General features: G+C 37.7%; 1 protein-coding gene across 2 annotated transcripts in view; it reads left to right on the top strand.

Annotated features, from left to right (window-relative positions):
* Nucleotides 1–2,136: 2,136 nt before the first annotated feature.
* The window catches only part of sorcs2 (sortilin-related VPS10 domain containing receptor 2), a 369,458-nt gene continuing 348,686 nt past the window's right edge, over nt 2,137–22,908 (top strand). For both annotated transcript variants that reach the window (XM_006629678.3, XM_015344988.2), the window contains exon 1: nt 2,137–2,585. In XM_006629678.3, the coding sequence (XP_006629741.2) occupies nt 2,244–2,585 (342 nt within the window). In that variant the 5' untranslated portion in view covers nt 2,137–2,243. The remainder of the gene's footprint in view (nt 2,586–22,908) is intronic.

Here is a 22,908-nt window from a genome sequence, read left to right as displayed (position 1 = left end):
TCAGCAGGTAGCTGCAGTGGCAGAATTGCCTGAGTGGAGTAAACATTGACAGACCTCAGTGTAGATGTGGGTGTAGAAAACTTGTAATATAATGCACAGGAGGCCACATTACAATGATGAGTAAGAATAAGAATTTCAGAAACGAGACAGTCTGTTCATGTTTGAAACACATGTGTAGTTCACAGTAAGTGTTTTACTTTGAGCTAATGTGCACCAAAAGAAATATAGAACTAAAGTACAACACACTGTCTTTATCCAGGAATAGTCTTTATCCAGGAAACGACAAAATCTTTTTTGCAGTAGGTGAACTGCCATTTTATTGAATAGGCACGACATAAGAAAACTCATTATGCATTTTAATATTGTAACGGATTCGGGTTCTAGGGCTTGTGCCCTCGCTGCTCCCACCCCAGTCCGTCCCTCCACCGCAGGGGTGCGAACCTGTGTTTCCAGCGTCCCACAACAGGGGTCTTGCCGGCTGAGCTGAAGAAGACCTTCCTCAGTCTGTCTGGCCATGATCCCTGTCATGCACAGGGGCATAGTCGTTACACTATAACATTTGTCATCAATTAGGTTTTTCAACAGGAGGGACTACTGTGAAAAACAGGAGCTAGTACATGATCTGGCCACTAGTGGAAGCAGAGCAAATTGTACAGTACACCTATAGTACATGCTTTGCACCAGTGAGCAGACCCTGTTTTGTGAGATTTTGTCCCATTTCTGAGAGAGCCTGGACAAGCATGGTTACTGCGTCTGCTGCACACCATCCCAGTTCAATCTTCAATGGGAATGAAACCTGTGGAGTAAGTCATCCAAGGAATAACTTGTGCTGTACATTCTCAACTCAGAAAACTGTTACGAGCATAAGGAAGTGTCTCGGCCAGCCGGATTGTTGTCATTTCAGGAGCCTGAAGGAAGGACAGCAAGTGAGGTCCCTACGCTTGATCAAAGTATCGCCCTGCGGTCAGGTTGCCATTAATCACTGCCAAGTGGAGTTCTCCAGCGACTAGACAGTCCTGGCCAGACTTGACTTCCTGATCGGGGCCTGCTTGTTGACAGACAGCGGTTGCCTGTGAGGCAGGAAGACAATTCAGCAGCTCCACCAGCCACATTACAAAGCGCCATAAACAATCATTTAGGAATACGTCGAGACGAGTCGAAAAGGAAAATTAAATGCAAAATAAGGAGGATTTCCTGCAATCTGCATAAATGAAGTGCCAAATATGAAAGGACAGCATAAAATCAGGAAACCGTGTTGTGGTTTATAATTCGTAGATACAGAAGAGGTAAAAGCATGGCCCGTCATCAAAAAGAATAGAAATCAGAAATCCACTTCCCCTTAAACCTGCTTCACGGAAAGTTATCAGAGAAACGAGCAGAACACAGATTCAGGTTCAGGGCGAAAATATATTTCGGAATTATTTAATTGAAAAAAATACATTAAAGGTCAGCCTAACATATAACCTCTACAAACTCGACAATTTCCAATTAAAACCTGTTAATTTCCAATTAATAGTTTAGAAAACAAAGGTGCAGACATGCTGTTTAGACCTGAAAGCCGTAAAGTCAAGAATTTTAGGTCAAAAGTTTTAATTGGACTGCAAAAATAAAACTAGCAATCAGTTCTGTTTCAAGCACACGATCCTATTTTATACTGCTCAAACATTTCTATCCCATTTTCTTTTCTAAAATAAAACCGTGGGCTGAGTTGGAATTCGATTTAAACTTGACATTTATGCCTTAACATTTACTTTATAATACATTAAATTAACAACTAAAAGGCTTAGTCGAACCGAAGAAGTCACAGATACTAAGGAATTTAGAATTAATTTGCATTATTATTTTTAAACGTATTAAGCATCAAATAAATACCCGAATGTACATGACCCAGTGGTCAGTCTTAAAATTATAAAAGACGTGTAGCAACTACACCCTTAGTTACCAGACTGAATTGGTAGAGACGCGAGTACAGTATTGTAGTGCAAAAATATTACAGAAAATTAATTCTCCGCGATCTGCAATGCACTTGCAACAGAAGTCACGTTGCAACGATTTAGCGCCAGGTGGCAGCAGTACTTTTCCCATTACAGTTCATTATCCTGCACATGAAAAATGACCACGTTGTTTCTAATATATACCCTCGCTCTGGTTACAATCCCTCCTACCTCCTTCTCTTCTTACAGTGGATCTATCTATCTTCCATTCACATCACAGTCTCTGTCAGTATCAGATAAAGCGCTATCATGGCGCAAACTGGGGCATCTCTTTCTCCTAAGAGGCGCCTGTCCGCGCACCTCTACTTCTGTGTGGTGTGGGCTTCGGCGTGGATGTCTTTGCTGGATCCCGTGCAGGGTGAGAGCGGTGTTTTGAAACGCACAAGCGGGGCAGGGATTCCTGATAGTAGCGGCGGTGTGTTGAGGAGAAGCTTTGCTAACAATGATGGAGATGCTGCTGGTATGGGAGCCTCGCGCTTCAGGAGAGCCCTGTCCCAAGATAAAGTCGCTCTGCTCAGCAGTTCGTTCGTGCTCAAAGGAGATGCAACCCATAACCAAGCAATGGTGCACTGGACAGGAGAGAACAGCAGTGTGAGTACCTATCTGAACCTTGTCTTTCCATGCGTGTCATAGGTGCATCGCGTCTCCTCGCTCAACACACTCTTCTGGTCACCATGACAGCTCATGCAAATATGATCCATCGCTGCCAACACTCTTCCAATAGTTTATTCCCCGTTAGAGAAAAACGCCAACTTCATAGACGTTTGCCACAACTACTCTGCGCTTTCAGCACTCTGGACTTCCCCGTGCTACATTTCCTTCCCATTACTTTTACTGCTACTGAATTCTTTATTTCAGTTCAAGTAATGACATTTTGTCTGTGACCAAGGTTTCCCTGCAAGAAAAGTATGCGGAATTAGATGCAAACAGCTTACCTGTCTTAGCACGCTGAACCACCCACGACACACATTATTTTAAAGAATACTGTTCTTGTTAACTAGTTTCTCTGTAGTACAGGTATAGTACTAAATTACACTACAGTAAATCTCCGGTGCTGTGGGTTAGTGACAGTAAACCGATACAGTGGAGTTTATTTCTAACGTGTCGATACAAATGAAGTTATTAATTTATTAAAAGCTTTGACTTAACAAACGAGATGATCAACAGATTAAGAGCAAATAAAGCACCTGTGGCTTCCTCTAACTTTTTGACCACAAAATCGTTTTCTTAAGATATGTGAATTAAACGATGAAAAGACGATGTCTAATTATTTCTTGCACTGGTCTGGTCTTCGTGAGTTTCGGGAACATCCTAGTGCAGACCGACACACTGTCGGTTATCATAGCGCGCATGAGAAATATCTCCCGGTTCTCCTGTCTTGTAAAGCGAAGAATAACCGAAGTGAAAAACTTCGTAGTGTATTCATTAATTCACACGGGTTCCCCCGACGCTCTATAAGAACTTCTCTGTCGAAAGTATCGGCAAGTCACGGTCTTATCTCATCATGGTGTCTCGGAGGGACATCCAGGAGGTCCACACTTAAGGGAATTGCATCTATTTCAGCCGCGGAAAGCTAAAACGCGAACATTTATCGTTGACTTGGAAGTGATTTAGCCTTTCTGTCATTTAAATCTTCACTGTCGGGCTAAGTGTTTTAGCACTATCACATTTTCCAGGCGATTATTCGCTCTATACCACGCTATTTCGCTGTCATAACACATCCTTAACCTGTAACGTGTTGAAAAATAGATCTTAGTTTTCAGCCGTATAATAGCCGTATTTTCTTGTCATACAGTTGTTAATAAGACAATTACCTCACCATTTATTAATTTTTCGGCTTACTGTTGTTAAAGACCGCACCCATTCTTATGAAGTAAACACAATAAATGCATGCTGAAGACGTACTTGAAATGTAAACGTTTTATTTCTGTATCACGATTTAGATACTAACGGAGTCTGCAACCGTCCTTTTGTCTGGCAGTTTAACTGGAATACCAGATACCGCAGTATGAATTGAGGGGCTGCTCTACTTTGCGGAATACTGTTAGAAAATATGAATATGGCCGTAAACTTAATTAGTGAAATATTTATTATCTCTTTGCTAATCGAAACGCTACCAATACCGATGAAGTTTTTTGTTGGCAGTTTTTGTGACACATTGATAATTATGACGGTACAGACATTTTAAAAAATAGAGTGGTGTTAAGACATTTCAATTTAATTAAGTACTGTTTTACTGTAAGTAGAAGTGCTACATTGAATATAACAGGACAATTAACAGATCACTGCAGCAGCCTTTTCTCTACCGAGTAATTGAAAGACAAAGAGACACTAACAGAAAACTCTGGATCAAGAAAACCTGGAACGTACTGTACAGTACGTTGTCTTGTGGAAAAGCTTAACTCAAATTTTACAGTGAAGCTACTCTGAAAACGAACAAATGAGCTATTGACAACTCTACACGGCAACTCACAACAATTAAACCATTGCAACACTGTAATAATGTTCAGGAGAATTTCTCAGGAAAATGAATACGGATTTGTTTAAATACTAAACAGACTTTTCCAGTTGAACTTTTCAGATTTTGAATTTATTGGATAATGTCAACTGAAGATGGCTTGGTGCATGCACATGTAAGGTTGATTATGTTTAACCATGTGTTTTAGTGCAGGTAACATGCTGGCCGACATCAGAAAGCTGTGCACACTCGTTTTTGTCTGTGCATGCTCTCTGGCACTTTTTGGTACTGGTGTTTCAGAATTTATGTTCCAGGTGTTTGTGTATATTCTTACTCAGAGTGAGGAAGATTTCATTGCACATAATTAAAGTTGAATTTATACCTCATGATAAATACAATTTCTAATTGTGAAAAACAAAAGTAGAAAAGTTCCTTTGACTACAAGAAAAGGAATTGTGTCAGGTACAGTGGGTATTATGTTGTCATTTTTTAGCTATGTTAAAAGCAATGCTGTGTCTTTTCCTTAAGGCTTTTCATATTCTGAAGTTGCAGAATGCATTAGCTCTTTGTCATGAACCTCAAAGTATAATAAAATCTTTTTGTGTTTGAGCAAAGAGTGTGCAAGCAATGATAGTTCAATGAGCATGAGTAGCATTGATTGTACATCTTTGAAATCTTTGTTGACTTTGTGGAAGAACTGCAAAAATAACGTTATGCTTCTGTGAAACTGAGAGGTAAGTGCTGAGTTGTGAATAATAATTAACATTATAAGATGTTAGAGAGACTCATTGTCCTGGGCATAGACCCATTAAAAAAAAGCTTCCAGCCATTTGTTTGAGCAGCTCCTGCATTCTGGGAAAACACTCTCTGTGGAGGAAACTGGATTTTGTCATGTTTGTATCCTAGTAGTAGGAACTGTGTAAGATCACTGGACTTACTGTTCCTGCCTGCCCTCATGGTTGGCACTAGAAAGGAATTCTCAAATCTTTTTTTTCCCTTTAAGTGGTAAAATTAGTAAAGAGAAAGTATTTTTTCCTGACACAGACATGGTGCTGCAGGTTGATGCAATATTGTTGAGATTACTTTGTGAGTCCACACCTAATTCCTTGTTAAATTGGATTGTTAACATTGTTGTTTTTTTTATGTAGTCAATCTCATTAATATTTTTTTTCAAAGGTATGTGAATTTTTGAGCTTCCAGATGATCTCTTAACATGAGCAATACATTGTCTCTCACCTTACTGCACTTTAATATTGAATCTTAAGGTTATTCAAGGTACAGTAACCAATGCCATGGTATATTATCAGTTTAGAACTATGAATGCTGCACAATACAGTCAAGTTAGTATTATCCTAAATGGTATTGTCTTGTTTTAGAGATATACCATAGTTAATGTAGATTTCTGTCAGCATGGTAAATAACGCTTCTCTTTACACTTCTCTCAAAGTGTTATCAGAAAGAACAAAAGGAAGCAAAATTAGAAGCACATATTGCCCCAAACATTAGCCAGAGAAAAGAGAAACAAGACTTACTGAAGTGTTAGCTGTAAAAGCTGTCAGGGTTACGGGCTCACCCCAAGTTTAGACATGGTTAAGATTAGGTTCTGGAATGATCCCTGACTGATGTACTGTAACACAAAGCTTTTCTCCAGACATTTTAATATTTAAAAACACTTAACAAATGCAGTAATTTTCAAATTCAAACTTTAACCCCTTTGAGGGGAAAATTGTTTTTCTGCAGAGTCCAATGCAATAGTACGATATCAACCATCAAAAACAAAGAGGTCAGGACAAGCAATATTCCAGATAATGATCTGAATTATTTTTAGTTAAACAGTAGGTGGGAGAAATGGTTTCCTAACTCTATTTTTATTTATCTTGGGGCACAGAGGCATCTCCCAGATGGGAGTAGTGTCTTCACATTGGAGAGGGTGAGACACACACTCCACAATAGTCTTAACCTTCTTTACAGCCCTCTGTTTCTAGAGGGCATTTAGATAGATAGATACTTTATTGATCCCGTGAGGGAAATTGCAGAAATGATTGCAGAAATTGCAGGTTGATCTGATTTACCTCATTGAGTCTGCTACTTGTGCTCACTGTTTTCTGCAACCTATTAAAATTAGTAATACTGATGTTCCCAAAACAATGGATAAAAGATTGTTAAAACACTTGGAAAAAAGATTTGTAGAGAAGTGGTAAATAGGTCTATTCACCTTAAAGAAGCTGAGCTTCCTTAAAAAACTTGCTATTGTCATTTTTGTATAAATGGTCTCTTGTAAAATTTGCCCCTTCTTAATTTTTTATGACCCTTCACAAATACTTGTAATCATCAAAAACTCATCCAATGTGAGCCTTTATTGCAGTAGGTTGGAATGGGACTGCATTTTTTCCTAAGCTCAATGGTGTGTTCTTTTTGTTTTAGAAACATTTAAGTCCAAGGAGAATCACCATTCACTAAAATCATGTATGATATCATCATCTTGATCATTTATGAGGTCACAGGTGATATTCTGAGTTTCTTAACAAGCTGACAAGGCCTACGTCACCAGCAATGTTAATAAGATGCCTTTATAATTGCTCTTACACTCATTAGTATACAAAATGTACAATAAAGTGAACAAGACATCCCTCTGGTGGTTAATTTTGAGTTATAATCATGGTTTGGGGTAATAATAATAATAATAATAATAATAATAATAATAATAATAACAACAACAACAATAATAATAATAATAATAATAATAATAATAATTGCTTACACGTTTATAGCGCCTTTCTGGACACTCCACTCAAAACGCTTTACAGGTAATGAGGACTCCCCTCCACCACCACCAATGTGCAGCATCCACCTGGGGTAGTAATGTACTTTAACAATATCCTTTTCATTTTGTCTATGGGAATTCCATTCTAAACCAATATAAACAGCAACCTGTCTTAAATATTATATTAGAATAATATATTAGAAATGAAACTATATTTGTGAGTATATGGTGTTTTCTCATACCACCAAAGAAAATAATGGAAAATAAAAGTTTTGCTCATCTTCAAATCCAGAAAAGCTTGCTTCATTATTGCTGTAGCTGGGGATTGCATTCTTCTCTAGTAGAATGTGAAGCGGAAAATGATCAATTTGTTTGAAACAAAACAAAATGTTGTGCTTGAACTTATAACCAGAACTTCCCAGGGATGGCCACACATAATATATTTTGCTTAATATCCTTATTTTCCATACCTTTACAAGTGTTTAGAGTGCAGTACGTTTTTAGAAAAAGACTTGTTCCAGTCTTGACCTAGATAGCTTTCAGTATATGGGTTCATACAATTCCCAACCATTGCTGTTCTTGACCTATATAAACCTCAAATGATATGATTATAGGGGCCATTTTGAGGGAAAAGTATAGTAATTTAAAATTATACTAAGTGAAGATAGTTAGGACAAGCCTCTTGAGCTCCACATCATAAGCCACACACACTGTAGGACACTTGTTTGTTTCACATGCCAGTTTTACTTCGCTGTAAACCTCTTCAGCTTTGCGGCTAAACATCTTTAATTTATGTAATAATCCCTATTTTACACAATATGGTTTATATCTATTTTCAAAAGATTCATACATTATTTATCTCAAGCCTATACAACTTGTATTATGTGTGACCACAAACATGTCTGTTACTATAGTTACATAAGCATGAAAAGTGCAGGACTAATAAGATCAAGTGCCTGCATGAAGTCTTGTAAATAGAAGAGTTGTTATTATTAGATTCACAGGCAATTAAAAATCCAATCATGATGAAGTGTATAATATGGACAGTTACATATATGACACAATACTGTAAAAAAACAGCAGAGATCCAATGAAAATAATTTTAGCTGTAACAGGACCTTGAAAAACTACTTTAAGGCTGTTAATACAGTACTGTATATCTGATCATTTTGATATCCTACAAACAGCACAGTAGGAACAGCAACAATACTAGGACAGATAAGAACAAATAAAATGTATATGACTTCTGCATTTTTATATTTTGATGTTTTGTGGTAAAAAGGTTATGCAGCTTTTAAAGAACACGGTATTATGTACTTATGTACGGACATGTAGTGTGAATCATTTACATAGGATTCTTTATTTGCTTAGTAGGAGCCATTATCTAGGGTACTATATACTATAAATGGAGTATGGGTATGTAATGTGTATGTGCAGAGGACAAAATTAAAAAAATAATAAAGTAAATATGTTGTTTGTTCCTATATGGAAGTGCTTTTAAAACCGAGAGCAGGAGGCACTTCTTTACTCAAAGAGTTGTGGGAGTGTGTAACATGATACCCAGCCATGTCATTGAAGCTGACACCCTGGGGTTTCTTCAAGACATGGCTAGAGGTGATCCTTGGATCAATTAGATACAAATTACCAAACAAGCTAGAAAGGCCTACTTTTGTTTGTATCCTTTCTTATGCTCTTATGTGCTAGTACTTTAAAGTCATGAATATGAATGAGGTTAGCACAAGCTGGGTGAGTAAAGATGCAAACACAGTGCAACAGTAAAAGACTAAAAAATTACACAGATAGTGTGGAACAGTATTGTCATTCCTTTTTTAGGCTATGTATTCCATGTGAATTGTTATTTGAACTTAGACACTGTAAACATTACCATTTTGAAAATAATGTCAATAGTGAAATGCAGTATCTTTGCCACAATTGTAATTCTTTATTTATTTGCAAAAGGTGTGCACACGTTTTGCAACAGAAGAAAGAAAAAATCACCCTTCTTTGGCTGGTTTAAACTGAATGTCCCCCTTTGCCTCCAGAAACAGGAGGGCTTAAATGTAATGGTGCCAAGTTTAGATACTCTTCAGAATTTGGAACTAAATCCATTCCGTTGGGGCTCAGCCTCTTAAAAACCTTCTTTGCCACAGTAGAGTGTTAGAGATGGAACCATTCTGGTCCATTATGAGAGTCCTGTTTCTGAAATGCCAGAAATAGATGGAGATACTATACTATGCACATCTACAATCCCCACAGCAGGAACATGTATTATACTTTCAGCCTTCTCTAATTAGTGTTCACTCAGCATACACTCATTTCACGTAAGTGGCATTAACTATATAAATAATACATTACCTAGTTGGCTTGTCAAATGCTTTTGGAATTCATTAAGGTCTTCAGTGAAACCTAAAGTCTAGACACATTTCTTGTTTTGAAGATGGTCTTAATGGTCTTCTAATAGATAATCTTTTTAAAGCTATATTATATTAATTATCGGAGGGATGTGATGAAAATGGGACAAAACCTGCGTGATTAGGGCTCCAGCCTCTAGGCTCTCCACTGTACCAGCCCTGGGCTTATCCTAGGCTTCTCTATTGGTGCTAGACTAAAAAGATACTGGAAAATGCTTCTTTGCAAGACACACCTAAAGCCAATGTGAATGTAATGGCGGTTTCTATCCCATGCTTGCTGTACTGAAGCTATACTGGGCTGGTTCCTCCAGCTACAGCTACCAGCTGACTGAAGTCCATATTGTCATGAGACCAACATCACGGCATCTTCAACCCCCTCTCACCCTAGTTATTTCCAGGTCTTGTATATTAACCACCACAAGGCCTTTAACTTCCCAACAACCCTTAAGGAAGTAGCTTTTTGTCTCCTGTTTCTGTATGTGGCAGCCTGTCACTCAGCTTTACTTTAAGACCTCTGTGGTAGAACTGGACCAAATCACCGGATTAGACTCTTGATCTCTTTATCTTCACAAGACATTTTATCTGGCTGATCTGTGTTCCGGGCTTCACACATTTACTGCTGACCTGAGGCATAGTGTAGGCTGGTCAAAAAAATGTGTGATTTCACGGGAAAAGTTAAATTTTGTTTTAGAAATTCCAATGCAAATATATTTTTTTTATTTGAGAAAATTAATAAAGATTCAGTGTCACGAAAATTAATGTACAGATTCAGTGTCACGAACAGTTCTTTCCGGACCCTATGCAGATGACACGATCCAGGGAAAAGTGAGGAAACACTAGGAAAAAGTCACGCAGGATACAGGAATAAAAACAGGGGGGCGTGTCCAGGAGTGCTGGTGGTCGGGGAAGATGTAGCGAGGCAAACAAATCCAGGGACGAGTCCAAAGAGATATCCAAAAACAAGCATAAGTCCATGGCCAGGTGATCCATCCAAGACAGGAGATTAAAAATGTGAACCAGGTTGGGACTGGCAGGGGGAACGGGAACGGGAACAGGAACAGAAAGTTAAAAACATAACGGAGCCAGACGCATCCAGGTCCCAGGCTTGCATGATGCGGAAACCAATGCAGAGCCCTGAGTAGCATCAGCGTCTGGGTTTTAAGGAGGAACTGAAAAGGGGCTGGAACAAGCCCTTAAGAGGAGGGGTTTGTGATCGTGACACAGTGTTTAGACTGCAGAGGATGGCTATATTTTATACAATACATATAATAATTTTTTGGAATAGTGAAAGATAATACAACAGTTGCAGAACCACACCATGCAAGAGAATGCTTCCTTACATACTGGAGGAAGATGTACTGTAACTCACATTTCATAAAAAGATGGTTTGTCAATTTGTAAGTGAGACTCAGAGAAGAACTTGCAGAACTTACTGAAGACCCTTTTGCAAAGTAAAATTACAGAGATGAAGAGATTCTTTATGTACACTCACTGATGTTTCCCAGGTGAGTGAAAATAAACTTTAGATCTTTTCAATGGTGTAGTATTAAGAGGAAATAAACGCCAGCCACTTAAAGAGCTAGAAAAAACATTCTCATAATGTCATCAGCTCCTTTGACATAAAGGCAAGACTGAAACTTGCAGTGTTCGAGTTCAGTTGTCTTCATTTACTTGTACCCTGAAAAGAATTAGCTTGTAGACAAGAGCATTACTCAAGTGGTTGTTTTTTCCCCGAAACCTGACAAGACAAAATGAAATAAAAAAACAAAGGTTAAAGGAGGACCAGGAGTTGGTGTGTCAAAGAGAATTCAGAATCTTTATTTTATCTGATTTATCCCTACATTTGAAACTGTATCTGATATTTCCTGTAAAGAGCATTTTGTTTACCCCCCGAATCTTCTAAAAGCCATCTTTGGAGTATGGCTTTGATCATAGTAGCTAATCAAATTCAGGATTATTCCTGCATCATTAGATATCATTAGAATCTAAATTGAGAATTTGAGAATCTGATAGTGTGTAATAAATCTATAATCAGGAAATTAAATCACAGGAGTAATACTCTAACTGGTAATTGTTAACGATTATTTCTGGATGTTTTGTTTTGCAGGTTTTGTTTCTCAGTCCATTAGTTAACAGCCATTTATCTCGGAATAAAAACAAATGAAGCCCCCAGATCAACTACATTTTAGTGCTGGCAATGGAACACACTGTAATATTACATAGATGAAAATTTCAGAAGTAACTGAATTCTTCACATTTAAAACAGTTACATGCTTGTATCTGTGCAGGTCTGAGACTTTACTGATTACAAGCATGTTGAATCTTTATTTCAATGCTAGATAACCTGGAATAAAAGTACAGAATTGGTGGCTTTCCAAATTATGGTTATAATGGTGCTAAAATTAGGTAGTCATCTGTTGGTGTGGAATGTAGTGTCTGCATGTAGTGTGTCAAGTGAAGTCATGGTAATACAGTACTTTACCAGACACCACACAGCCAGCTGCATGAGTAAAGACAAGATAAAAACAGGATTTTGAGATTATTCCAGTAAATCCAATGGCAACATTGTGGAAGACACTCGTTTGGGATTTGTACTTGGACAGTAATACTTTAGTGTCCAGATTCTTGATCTGCTGACAAAAAGGAAGGAAATTACAGCATGAAGAGGGGGGAGTTTCGTCGGGTTACGAGCTGAAAAGGAGCAAAGTAGAGGATGATTCCATGCTGAGAAGTAAAAAAGAGAAAAGAAAATCACAATATTTCAGCTGTGGAGACTTCTTCAGGTGTGAAAATGACAATGGACTGATCAAACATTACACTCAAATATAATACCATATTTAGAAGCAAAGTTGTAGAAGAGGGCAAGGGCAAGGAGGAAAACAAACAATACAAGGGGTAAAACAGAGTACAACACAAATTTAAATGTAAGGATAAGACCAAATAATACCTTCGATAAGGAGAACAGCAGACAATGCCAAGGGTAAAGAGAACACACAGTGCCAAGGGAAGCTGATTATATAAAAACACTACAGGATAAGAAATCAGTTGTGCATCTGTAATTAATTATTTAGGTAGTGAATTGTGAAATGGCACCCTGAAGAACTAAGTCTTTGAGCCAGACAATGATTAGCCAGTTGGGTTGACAGGGCTGGCAAGTATACAAGTTCAACAAAATTAAAAGACTGCAATTTTTAATTTTAAGGAGTGCTTCTTTTTTTGTCAGTGGTTACTTAGGGTCTTGAGACCCTTACAAACTTGACCAGACCCTTTGCCTCCCACATAGAAATAATCATACATATACTGTCCATACTTCTGCTTTTGTCTATTTAATCATGGAGAATAGGCTTCTCTCTAGTCCCAAAACTGAGGACTGAAATCAGGGGGCTTTAAGACCCATTTGCTAATGGCATAATCTAGATTATTTTACTGGATTCACAGTCAGATTGTATTTTAATCCTGATGCACTCCATCCTCAGTCCTCATCAGTACTAATCTACCAACATTTTCAGGAGATCAGTGTTCATTTGTATTTATTGCTAGAAGAAATTCCTTGGCCATCTTTAGTGTTCACAATATTCACCATAATAATTATGCAAGTGATCTTAATTCTGAATAGGGAAAGATATGCAATTTATTTCTGTGTTTTTCACAATTTAAACAACATTTTTTTTTGTCATCCAATGTAAATTAGGCTCAATTGCTGTTCATTAATTTGGTAATGAAACCCTTTTTTTTGTTTTAATCAAAGCATACCTAATTGTTTCCACCTTTGTCTTTTTCTGTAAGTGTCTTTTTGCATGTGAGCATACAGTATATACTGTATAGGACCTTGTGTTCAAGGAGAAAATGAGTCAGAACTACAGGTTATTGTATGATTAAAGCATAACGTGTTTAGCCTAATGCACTCTGGCAAGCCTGTAATATATAATCTATTTTATAGGACTGAAAAGAGGTTAAAACCTAGCATGTATTACACCGATGTGAGGAGCATGAAGGGAGTGGTGACACACAGAACCTGAAGCTGTCCTGCTTGGGTTTTGTGTTAAATTGTCTGGTGAGGGGAGTTGAAGATGGTGGATAGAGTAAATTCTGGGTTAAGAAAAAAGATGTGGTGAAACTGGAAAGCAACAAAGGTGCAACACAAGTAGAAGTCAGATGGATGTGATAAATTATTATAAAGTAGATAGTACCTTGCATCTTAGGCATATTTGCAGCCATCAGAACAAATGTGCTTTTGAGGCATTTTTTAAATGCAAACTGCTGCAGAGACATGAAAGAGAAACATCCTCCTGATTTTGTACTGTGGATGCGCCTCATAAAAAGTGCAAAAAGGAAGTAGTGTTTGGTTGTTGAGGTGAAACCTAGTAACAGTCAAAACAAAACTTTAAACTGCTCAAACAAGAAATATTTAGTTGTCTATAAACATGTATTACAGTTCCTTTGCTTTTGCCCTTGTTTTTAATACTGGCGTCTTGTTTCCTTTGTTGGCACTAAAGTTTGCCTTATACGTGCCTTCAAAAGTATTTGCTTGCAGTAAAGTGGGCTGGGGAAAGTTCGTGGTGCTGTACAAATGCGAATGTTCCATTAAATGTTCATCATTTTCAATCCATTCACTTTTCTGGGGGGATGCAGGTGAAACTGGAATTTCATCCACATAACTAATGCTGACTGTAATTTCATTTCACAAAAAAATAAATAAAATTCATGCTTCCTGTGTAGGGCCTGTGTATTTAATAAAGGAATGTGTGGTCAGCCAAGTAAATGAAATTCCTCAAATGATTGTTTACTGTAACTAGAATACTTTTATGAGTGTGAGGCCCTATTGTTTATCTGTGTTGGAGTTCTTGGGAAAAGGTGTGGAATAAAGCAGAACGAAGTACACTAAATCCTCACACAAGTACTGTAGGTGGTTTCAGCAGAAAAGTCCTTGCATTGCTTCAAACATGCCCAGCAGTGAATTCTCCCCAAGAAGGCAAAATCAGTTCTGTCTGTTTTAACGCAGAGCTGTTTTGTCTTTAAATCTTAAAAATCACTTGTTCTGTGCTCACACTAACAAAGACAAACCTTGACATTCATGCCCACATTTAGTCTATTTTCTATATCAATTCATTTTGGCTTTTACTTAACTAAAGAAGAATCAGAAGAGGGAAAAACAAAGATCTTAGTAAGCCAAGAGTGTCTATACAGGCCTTTCTCCTGTGGCTGAAACAAAGTATGTCAACAGTTAATAAAGGGGATGAAATTTGAAGCTTGGATTCCAATGATTTTGACTGTTTTTGTTAAGTCAAAACTGGTATATTAGATTTAGCCATCTTAGGTAATGCACAACATTTAGGCTAACCCCTGGGCACTTTGTGACCTTACATTGATTTCTAACAATGTTGACTAATACCTGTATTTAAAGGCTGCAGTGCTTTATACAAATAGGTGTGAAATTTACTAGACATTTGCTAAAGACTACAGAAAACAGTAAGATGCTGAAGACCCGTAAATATATTTAGCTTCAGTTCTTTTGTAGCTAGCTGTTAGTCTGACAGGTGACCATTACAATACATTTCCATACTCTTTCAACTTGCAGAACTGTGCTTTAAGGTGGAAGTGAATCATCATCATTAGACATTTCTGTCTGGTCGTTCAAAGAAACATCTGTCGTGTTTTTGATAGTGTACACCTCAGCAATGCATAAATCTTTCTTCTTTCAGGGTTATTATATTTTCTTTCATCTTCAAAACATGAATCCACCATTTGCTTACTCTTATGTTACCAGGTGTGACTACAAGATATACTTAGAGTATGCTGAAAAGAGAGAATACCAGTCAGTACCCCTGGATTTTCAAATTTCAGAGAATTGGACTTGTAAGGTACTTTTATAAAATTGATCATGAAAAAATAAGGATTATTTCTAGTCATTAGTGCCTACTATGAAAATAAATTGTTAATCTAATAAATTGTTAAACATTCTAATGCAACAACAATACATTTTATCAGCCTTTTAAGCTGTACAGACACTGATCCTGGCCTCAGCAATGAAATAAGCATTATTTCATGTGTAGGAATCATGAATTTTGAAGGGGAATGTACAGACTAGTTGATGAGCAAGAAGAATCAGATGTTGGCTTACCTCCTAATGGGTCTACATATGATAGACTCTAATAAGGAAAAAGTAAGAGTTAATTCCATTAAATTAATTAATGCATTATACATTATATTTTACCTTCAGGAAATGCAGAAGACTTTTAATTTCTAATGATACTGGAAATGTTTGTAACCTGTAACATTTTATTTGACAATTATGTAAGATATTTATTTATATGATTATTTTACACCACTATTTAAACCTTTTAACAACTGCAACATTTAATTAAACACTTGTTATAAACAGAATTGCTTGACATTGCAGTGTTCATTGTCCTGTTTAAATATATGGTATATAGACTTGAATGACAAAAGATTAATCAAAAAGAAGATAGATGCCATGTATTCAGTAAAAAAAAAAAAAAAAAAACCACATTGGTTGCATAACATTTTCCTGAAAGAGATCAACACCACCATTGTCAAGGAAATCTCAAAAACAACATTTTGTCAGCTTTAGATTAACTCTTGATATACAAATACATTGTCCAGTCCTGGATGAACTGGATGTCACTGTGGATGAGTTAAAACAAGATAAAAGTCTGTGAAGTTCTGCACCGGGTTTTCTTTTATTCTTTTCATCTCAGACTGGTGAAACCTGTTTTTCTGTTATCATATTCGTCCTGTATGTGTATCTCCCATACAATATGCAAGCTTTATGTCCTTTGCATCGCAGCAAAGCAAAAAAAAAAAAAACAGTTCTGTCTGCTATGGAAGTCTGAAATATTAGTGCACTTTTTTAATTTAGTAAAAAATAAATACAACACCTGCAGTAGGAAGTGTGGTCATGCAGGTGCACTTAAACCAGTATTCTGTGAGAATTACTTGAAAATATTATGAAAATATAAGGCTTCATAGTGGTTCCTGTAGTAAAAATCACTTTCAGGAGTTCAGGGTATCTACTTTTTCTTTGATATTGCAAGGCTAAAGACAGGTTTTTGTTATTACAGATATGGAGTCCACAGCAGAAGAGAAAAGTGTCTTCATATACAGTACATGCCACTCAATAGCACCTATTGTTTGGATGTTTGTTGGACTGTTTGCCCACTAGCTTCTGTTGTGGAACTGCAGCCCTAAACAAATGGCTTGGCCAAACATTTCAGAGGATGTTCATGGTGTGAACAGTTTCTCGAAGCCAGTATGGAAAAATGGTAATGGGCTTCAGTTAAGACAAACTGTGCTGTGACTCCCAAAGCATTTTAGTGCTTTGCAAATGTCACTTCTCTTTTTAAACTCCAGGTAAATTTGCTCTTTTTAACTACAGAAATTTGCTCTTTGCTTATCTCTGTTAGCTTACAGAGAGGGGGCATACATGAATCATTTAGAAATGACAGGGTGGCAGGGTGGTTAGGGCTGCAGCCTTATACCTACAAGGTCCTCAATTCACCTGAATTCAGTTCAATTGATTGACCTGATTTCAGAAGAAATACACCTCTATTTATTAGATATACATGTTAATATACACCTATTAACATGAAAACCAAGGATTTACTGTATCTGTACACCTGTACACCTTCCTGATAGAATTTTGAGGAGGCATAGATATAGTATAAAACCATCATATCTGGGATGTAGCAAGTTCCCAGAAGCACAGTCAAGTCCATCAGTAGGAAATGAAAAGAATATGGAACCATCCAGACTCTCCGGGCAACAGGCTGTCTTCCCAGACTGAGCAACCAGGCAAGAAGGACTTTGATGATCAAGAACCCAACGATCCTCTTTACAGTACAACAAAGTTCCATGCCTGAGATGGGAGAACCTGTCTGGAGAATAACAATCTCTGCCGTACTACACTGATTTACTGCAGCCTCTATGGAAGGGAAACAAAAATTGAACTGTTTGGCTGGTGCAAACCGAACACAGCTCATCACCCATGTATCACCATCCCTACCATGAAGCATGGTGATGAAGGCAGCATGTTATCAGGATGAAGTAGTTCAGGTGGGAAGCTGCATCAGCATGTGTAGGCTGCAAAGGAACAAGTAATAGGTTTATTCCATGCAAAAAGAGAAGAAAAAACCCAACGTTGCGGCTGTGGTGCCTTCTTCGGGTGTAAGAAAGATAGAGCAGTCAGCAAAGATAATATAGCATGGGAAAACAGAAGCAAGGAGAGAGGAGGAGGCAGGAGCAGGGGAGAGGCAGAGAGCAGTGGTGCGAGGTTGAGAGAGGTGAGGAGAGGTGTGAAACGAAACCAACTGTACAAATGAATAGAGAGAGTTAGAAGAAAACAAGTCTGTCATTGAGAGAAAGGGGAAGCTATAAACCACATTTCTGGATAATTTTAGTTTCTAATGTCTTTCTGCTATAGGAGTTAAGAAACCCTACTTTGAGATCAGTGTGATCATGGCCATCAGAGGTGAAATGAGAAACTATGGGCTTGCAGAAATCTTTAATCTTCACAGCCCTAATATGTTCTCTGAAGCGGTTTCCGAGTCTCCTTCACTTGTTAGGGCTGTGAAGATTAAAGATAGTAGACACCTATAACAGAAAGACATCAGAAACTAAAATTATCCTGAAACTTAGTTCACACCTCCTTCCTTCTCTCAACAACAGACTTGTTTTCTTCTAATTCTCTCTATTCATTTGTAGGTTTCATTTCATACCTCTCCTCGCCTCTCTTGACCTTGCACCACTGCTCTCTGCCTCTCCCCTGCTCCTGCCCCCTCCTCTCTCCTGGCTTTTGTTTTCCCATGCTATATTATCTTTGCTGACTGCTCTATCTTTCTTACATCCGAAGAAGGCTCCACAGCTGAAACATTGAGTTTTCTTTCTTGTCTTTTCAGCATGGAATAAACCTACTGTATGTTGTAACAAACAAATAAGTTCTGGACCTTGAGATGAAGCTGAACAGGTGAGCTTTATTGCATACATGCAAGGAACAATACAATTGCAATTGTTCAAAGATTATAGGTGCAGAGAAGTTCAGTTTATATAACCAACTTCAGCCATTTCTGACGCAAACTGTTACCATGGTAATGGGGAGAAGACCATCTGTGTTCGGACGTTCTCAAGGCCTTGAACACTTTGAATGGAATCACACTTGGAATCTCTTATCAGTTAACTCCCGTCCTTGCTGTAACTCAAAAGCGCTGAAGCATGGAATATTTTGTACCAAAAGAAGTCTTTGTGCAGAAAGAAGTTAGGTGAACCTCTTATCACATCTCATATCTTTCTTCACCTATTACTGTCACGATTGTAATCCCTCCTCTTTTGCATTTTAGTTGATAATATGCACCTGCCTCCAATCCAGCTGCTCCTCATAAGCCAGACGCTCACTATATTCCGGGCTCTGTACTGGAAGACGGACGCCCGGAGGCCCGCCTACCACCAAGTCGCCCTACGCCCATGGCTTAATGGCATAGGCCTCCTGTTGGCGTCCCAACCCAGCTGAGTCCAGGACTCAGAGTGCCTGGTCCCATTATCCCCATTTTTATTCCCTCTCCCTGCACTGGATCCCATTCCGGCTTTTAACTTTGTCTCGTTTTGTCTTGTCTGGATTTCCGTCTCCCTTCCGGATTCTCCCGTCTGCAGAGGGTCCTGAAAAATGCTTCATAACAATTACATCTTATTAGGATGCTTTTTGCTGGCAGACACTGTGGCAAGAGGGAACAGTGAATGGACTCAAATTAGGGCAAATCCTTCAGAAAGATTTGCTTCAGTGGGCAAAAGACCTTTGACTAGAGCAAAGATTCACATTCCAACAGGATTATGATCCCAAGCATATAGCCAAAATCACAGAACAAGAAGGTGAATGTCCTTGAGTAGCTCAACAAAAGCCCAGACTTGAGTCCTGTGTAACAAATCCATGGAAGTACTTGAAAATTGCAATTTACTGACACTTCCCATGCAACTTGACAGAGCCTGAGCAAATCTGCAGGAAAGAATGGATAAAAATCTCTTAATCCAGGTATGCAAAGATGGCCCAGACATATCCGAAAAGACTCAAAGCTATTTGGTGGAAAACCAATGGACCAACAGATTACCGAAAAGCTTTTACCTCCAGGCAATAAGACTGCTAAACAGCCAAGCTGCAGTCACCTTCAGCAACCACCCTAATGGTCTTTGTTATATGGTCAGGTTACATGGACATAGAGTTTTCCATTGTATTTGCACACTGGATATTGCACTATTTGGACATAATGTATTGCATACACCCTGGATATGTAGCAGTTCTATTTATATTGAATTTTTTTAATTCAATTTTTATGGCACTGTTATTATGTAACTTTATTCTTTAACTTTTAATTTTGTGATTTTTATTTTTATTTCCCCCTGGTGAGCTCGCAGAAAAGACATTTCATTCCCAGCAATTACTGCTGCAAGCTGTATTGTTGTGCATTTGATAAATAAACTTTGATTGAAAACATTCACCTTTATACATAATTCACAAAGTATTGACTCAAGATGTGAACACTGAAACACGATTTCATGTTTTTCATGTCCCATAAAAAACTTTTTTCCCTTTTTAAATTGTTATATTTGTTGAAATAATAATCGTTCGGGGGTTGATGTGAATACGTTCAGAAGGCACCATATAATCCAAATACTTGTCATTTTGCTAAGCTATTGTAAAGATTTTATGAGTTCAGTTGCTTGAGTAGTGTCATCCACAAAGAACTGATAAAGGCACTTTTCTGAGACAGAATGACAAGTCACTACTTAGAACCTGAAAGAAACAATGTGCCAGTGTGATTGATTGTTCACACAATTACATTCCAGTTCTGCCAGGAGTACACACCAAATGTTGTATTGAGTTATATAAAATAATAACTGCATTAAATATTCAGAGAACAATTTCTAACAAGATTGCAGATGCTTTATAAAACAGTTTCTTCGGTATTACACAACAAATGCAACATGTAGGTCTGGTGGGTATCATCAAATATTTAAAACTTGCTCTGTAAAGCAAAATCACAGAAAATGCCAACAACAAAATGGATCCAAGAATCTTAGGTTTTCAGCATGAAACATGGTTTGCTGTCAAAATAAAAGTTATAAAGTTAGTATTGTGTATGACCTACCTTAAAATTCACAGTCTTTGTAGTTAATCCAGAGCTTCTGGATAGTTCTGCCATGTTTCCTTTCTGGCTTTGTTGCTGTTGTCTCTTGGTTTCTCTTTTTTCTTGCAATCATACCATCACAGCAGTGTGGGGTCTTGCATTGACCTGCTGGACAACTGAATCCTCTGAATTGACTTCCAAGAATGGAAAAACTGTTGGCTGAAGCAGTCTAAGAAGAACATCTGTCGCCGAGCAGTCAGGTTGTCCTTAATCTGCACCCAAGGTGTTCTTGAATATCAGGGAATCCTCCTTATCTTATCTCACTTCACCTGCCCTACTGGATGACTTGCACAAACGGCATATAAAATGCTCCTCCATTCACTCTGCTGTAACAGGTTTTCTCTCGTCCTTAGAATATGACGATTTCACCTGTCTGCTGTCAGCATGTTACCTCTGAAAGGCTTCTTGGCATGAAATAGCGCACGCTGGTCACTTCTATGCAGTTGGTGAGCCACAGTTATTTTGACGGTTCAGGGGTTATTTATTTCTCAAATTTCTGGCCACTGCGGAAGTGATTATGCAGATAAATCAGAGAGCGGTGAGGGCCCTGTGCTGTTGTGGAGACATTGTCGGTCCTACACAAAATCAGTTTCCTATTTCTCTGGAGTACTCTACTGATTGTTAAAGCAGACAATCTGGTTCTCCGAGCAGTTCCTCTCATAGACAGGGCACCTTCAATCATGCTTATAGTAGCCAGGAGATCTTCGCTAATCAGGCATAGACATACCTTTCATTCTTGGTAAATCACATTTTTTTGAGTGGGTATGTCTTAATCAATGCAATTTGTCAATTTTAACTTAATTAAAACTTAAAAACCAAACATAGAGTTCTAAAGTTATAAATGTGATATTTACTCTGTATTTTCATACTTAAGAAACACATTTTCTTCACTGGATTGTAGGTATGGAATTTGAACACAGTATTTGTGCAAACAAAAATGTGAAACAAACCAAGCAAGGTGTCACAGCTATCGATAACTTTATTTGGCTTGCTTTTAACTTTATTGATATTTAATGATTTATTGGCCAAGCAAACACAGTTTGCTTATGCAGGTGCTTAGAGACTAGACATGTCAGGTTTAGACTAGATTTAATTAAGCTTTGATCCATCATCCAATGGCAAATTACAAATTCAGTACTTTTTGTCTGCTAGACTTCCTTCTTCTATTGGAAGGAAAGCCCACTATCAAATGCTGTCATGTGCAACTGCACAAACTGAAATCTTGATTTATCCCTATATTTAATGCTTAATATTTTACATAAAAAACATATACATCTTCATTTAAAGATGGTATTCATTAAAAAGTAAGAAAGACAATTTTCCTACAATTTTCTTCAATCATTTAAATAGCAGTACAGTAAGTAAACAGATTGTGAATACAAAGCATTATGCGATGAATAATAAAAACATTGTTATACATTGTTAAAGACTGTAAGACCTGTTGTCTTAATGTGAGATCTGTTCTTGGCAAGGTAAGTAAAAGCTTCAGATCCTACAGCCCCTTCTTGGATTGACAGTACACTCCTGAAAATACAGCAGATTCTTAGATTGGAATTTTTGCTTTCACAGTGGAGAATTAACTGCATGTGGAAAAGTGCTGATTGGTCTGAGGACTTGATTTAGTTACAGGTTTATGAATTAAAATGGCAAATGATGAGTAAAAATGCATATTGTCTTTTGTAAATTCATATGGTCTTGTAAGCCTTCAAGCTCCAAGAGTAGCAGTTAAAAGAAAGTGATAAAAGTCTAAAGTAAAAGCAAAATTAAGAACATAAGCAGTTCTACAATCAAAAGGGGGCAGTTCTTCCTATCAATCTCATTTTCTAACTAGTACTGTAAGTGATTCATGTAAATTTTATTTTAAAGAATAGGTCACACTGGCCAAGAGCAAGTGCCTTTTTCTTCCTGCTCCTCTAAAATAATTCCCTCAAACCCTCAAAGGACTCAAACAGAGACTTGCAGTCCACTCAGATTTATTTATTGATTATCAGGCACTCATTTTGTTACATTTCTGTAAACACATGCAGCAGCTAGAACAACAAATTGCAGTGCACCTTTGCAATGACAAAATACATTAAGGCCAGGATAA

The sequence above is a fragment of the Lepisosteus oculatus genome, chromosome 1 (assembly GCF_040954835.1).
Source record: "Lepisosteus oculatus isolate fLepOcu1 chromosome 1, fLepOcu1.hap2, whole genome shotgun sequence".
NCBI lineage: Eukaryota > Metazoa > Chordata > Actinopteri > Semionotiformes > Lepisosteidae > Lepisosteus > Lepisosteus oculatus.
This window is presented reverse-complemented; position numbering and strand designations above follow the sequence as displayed.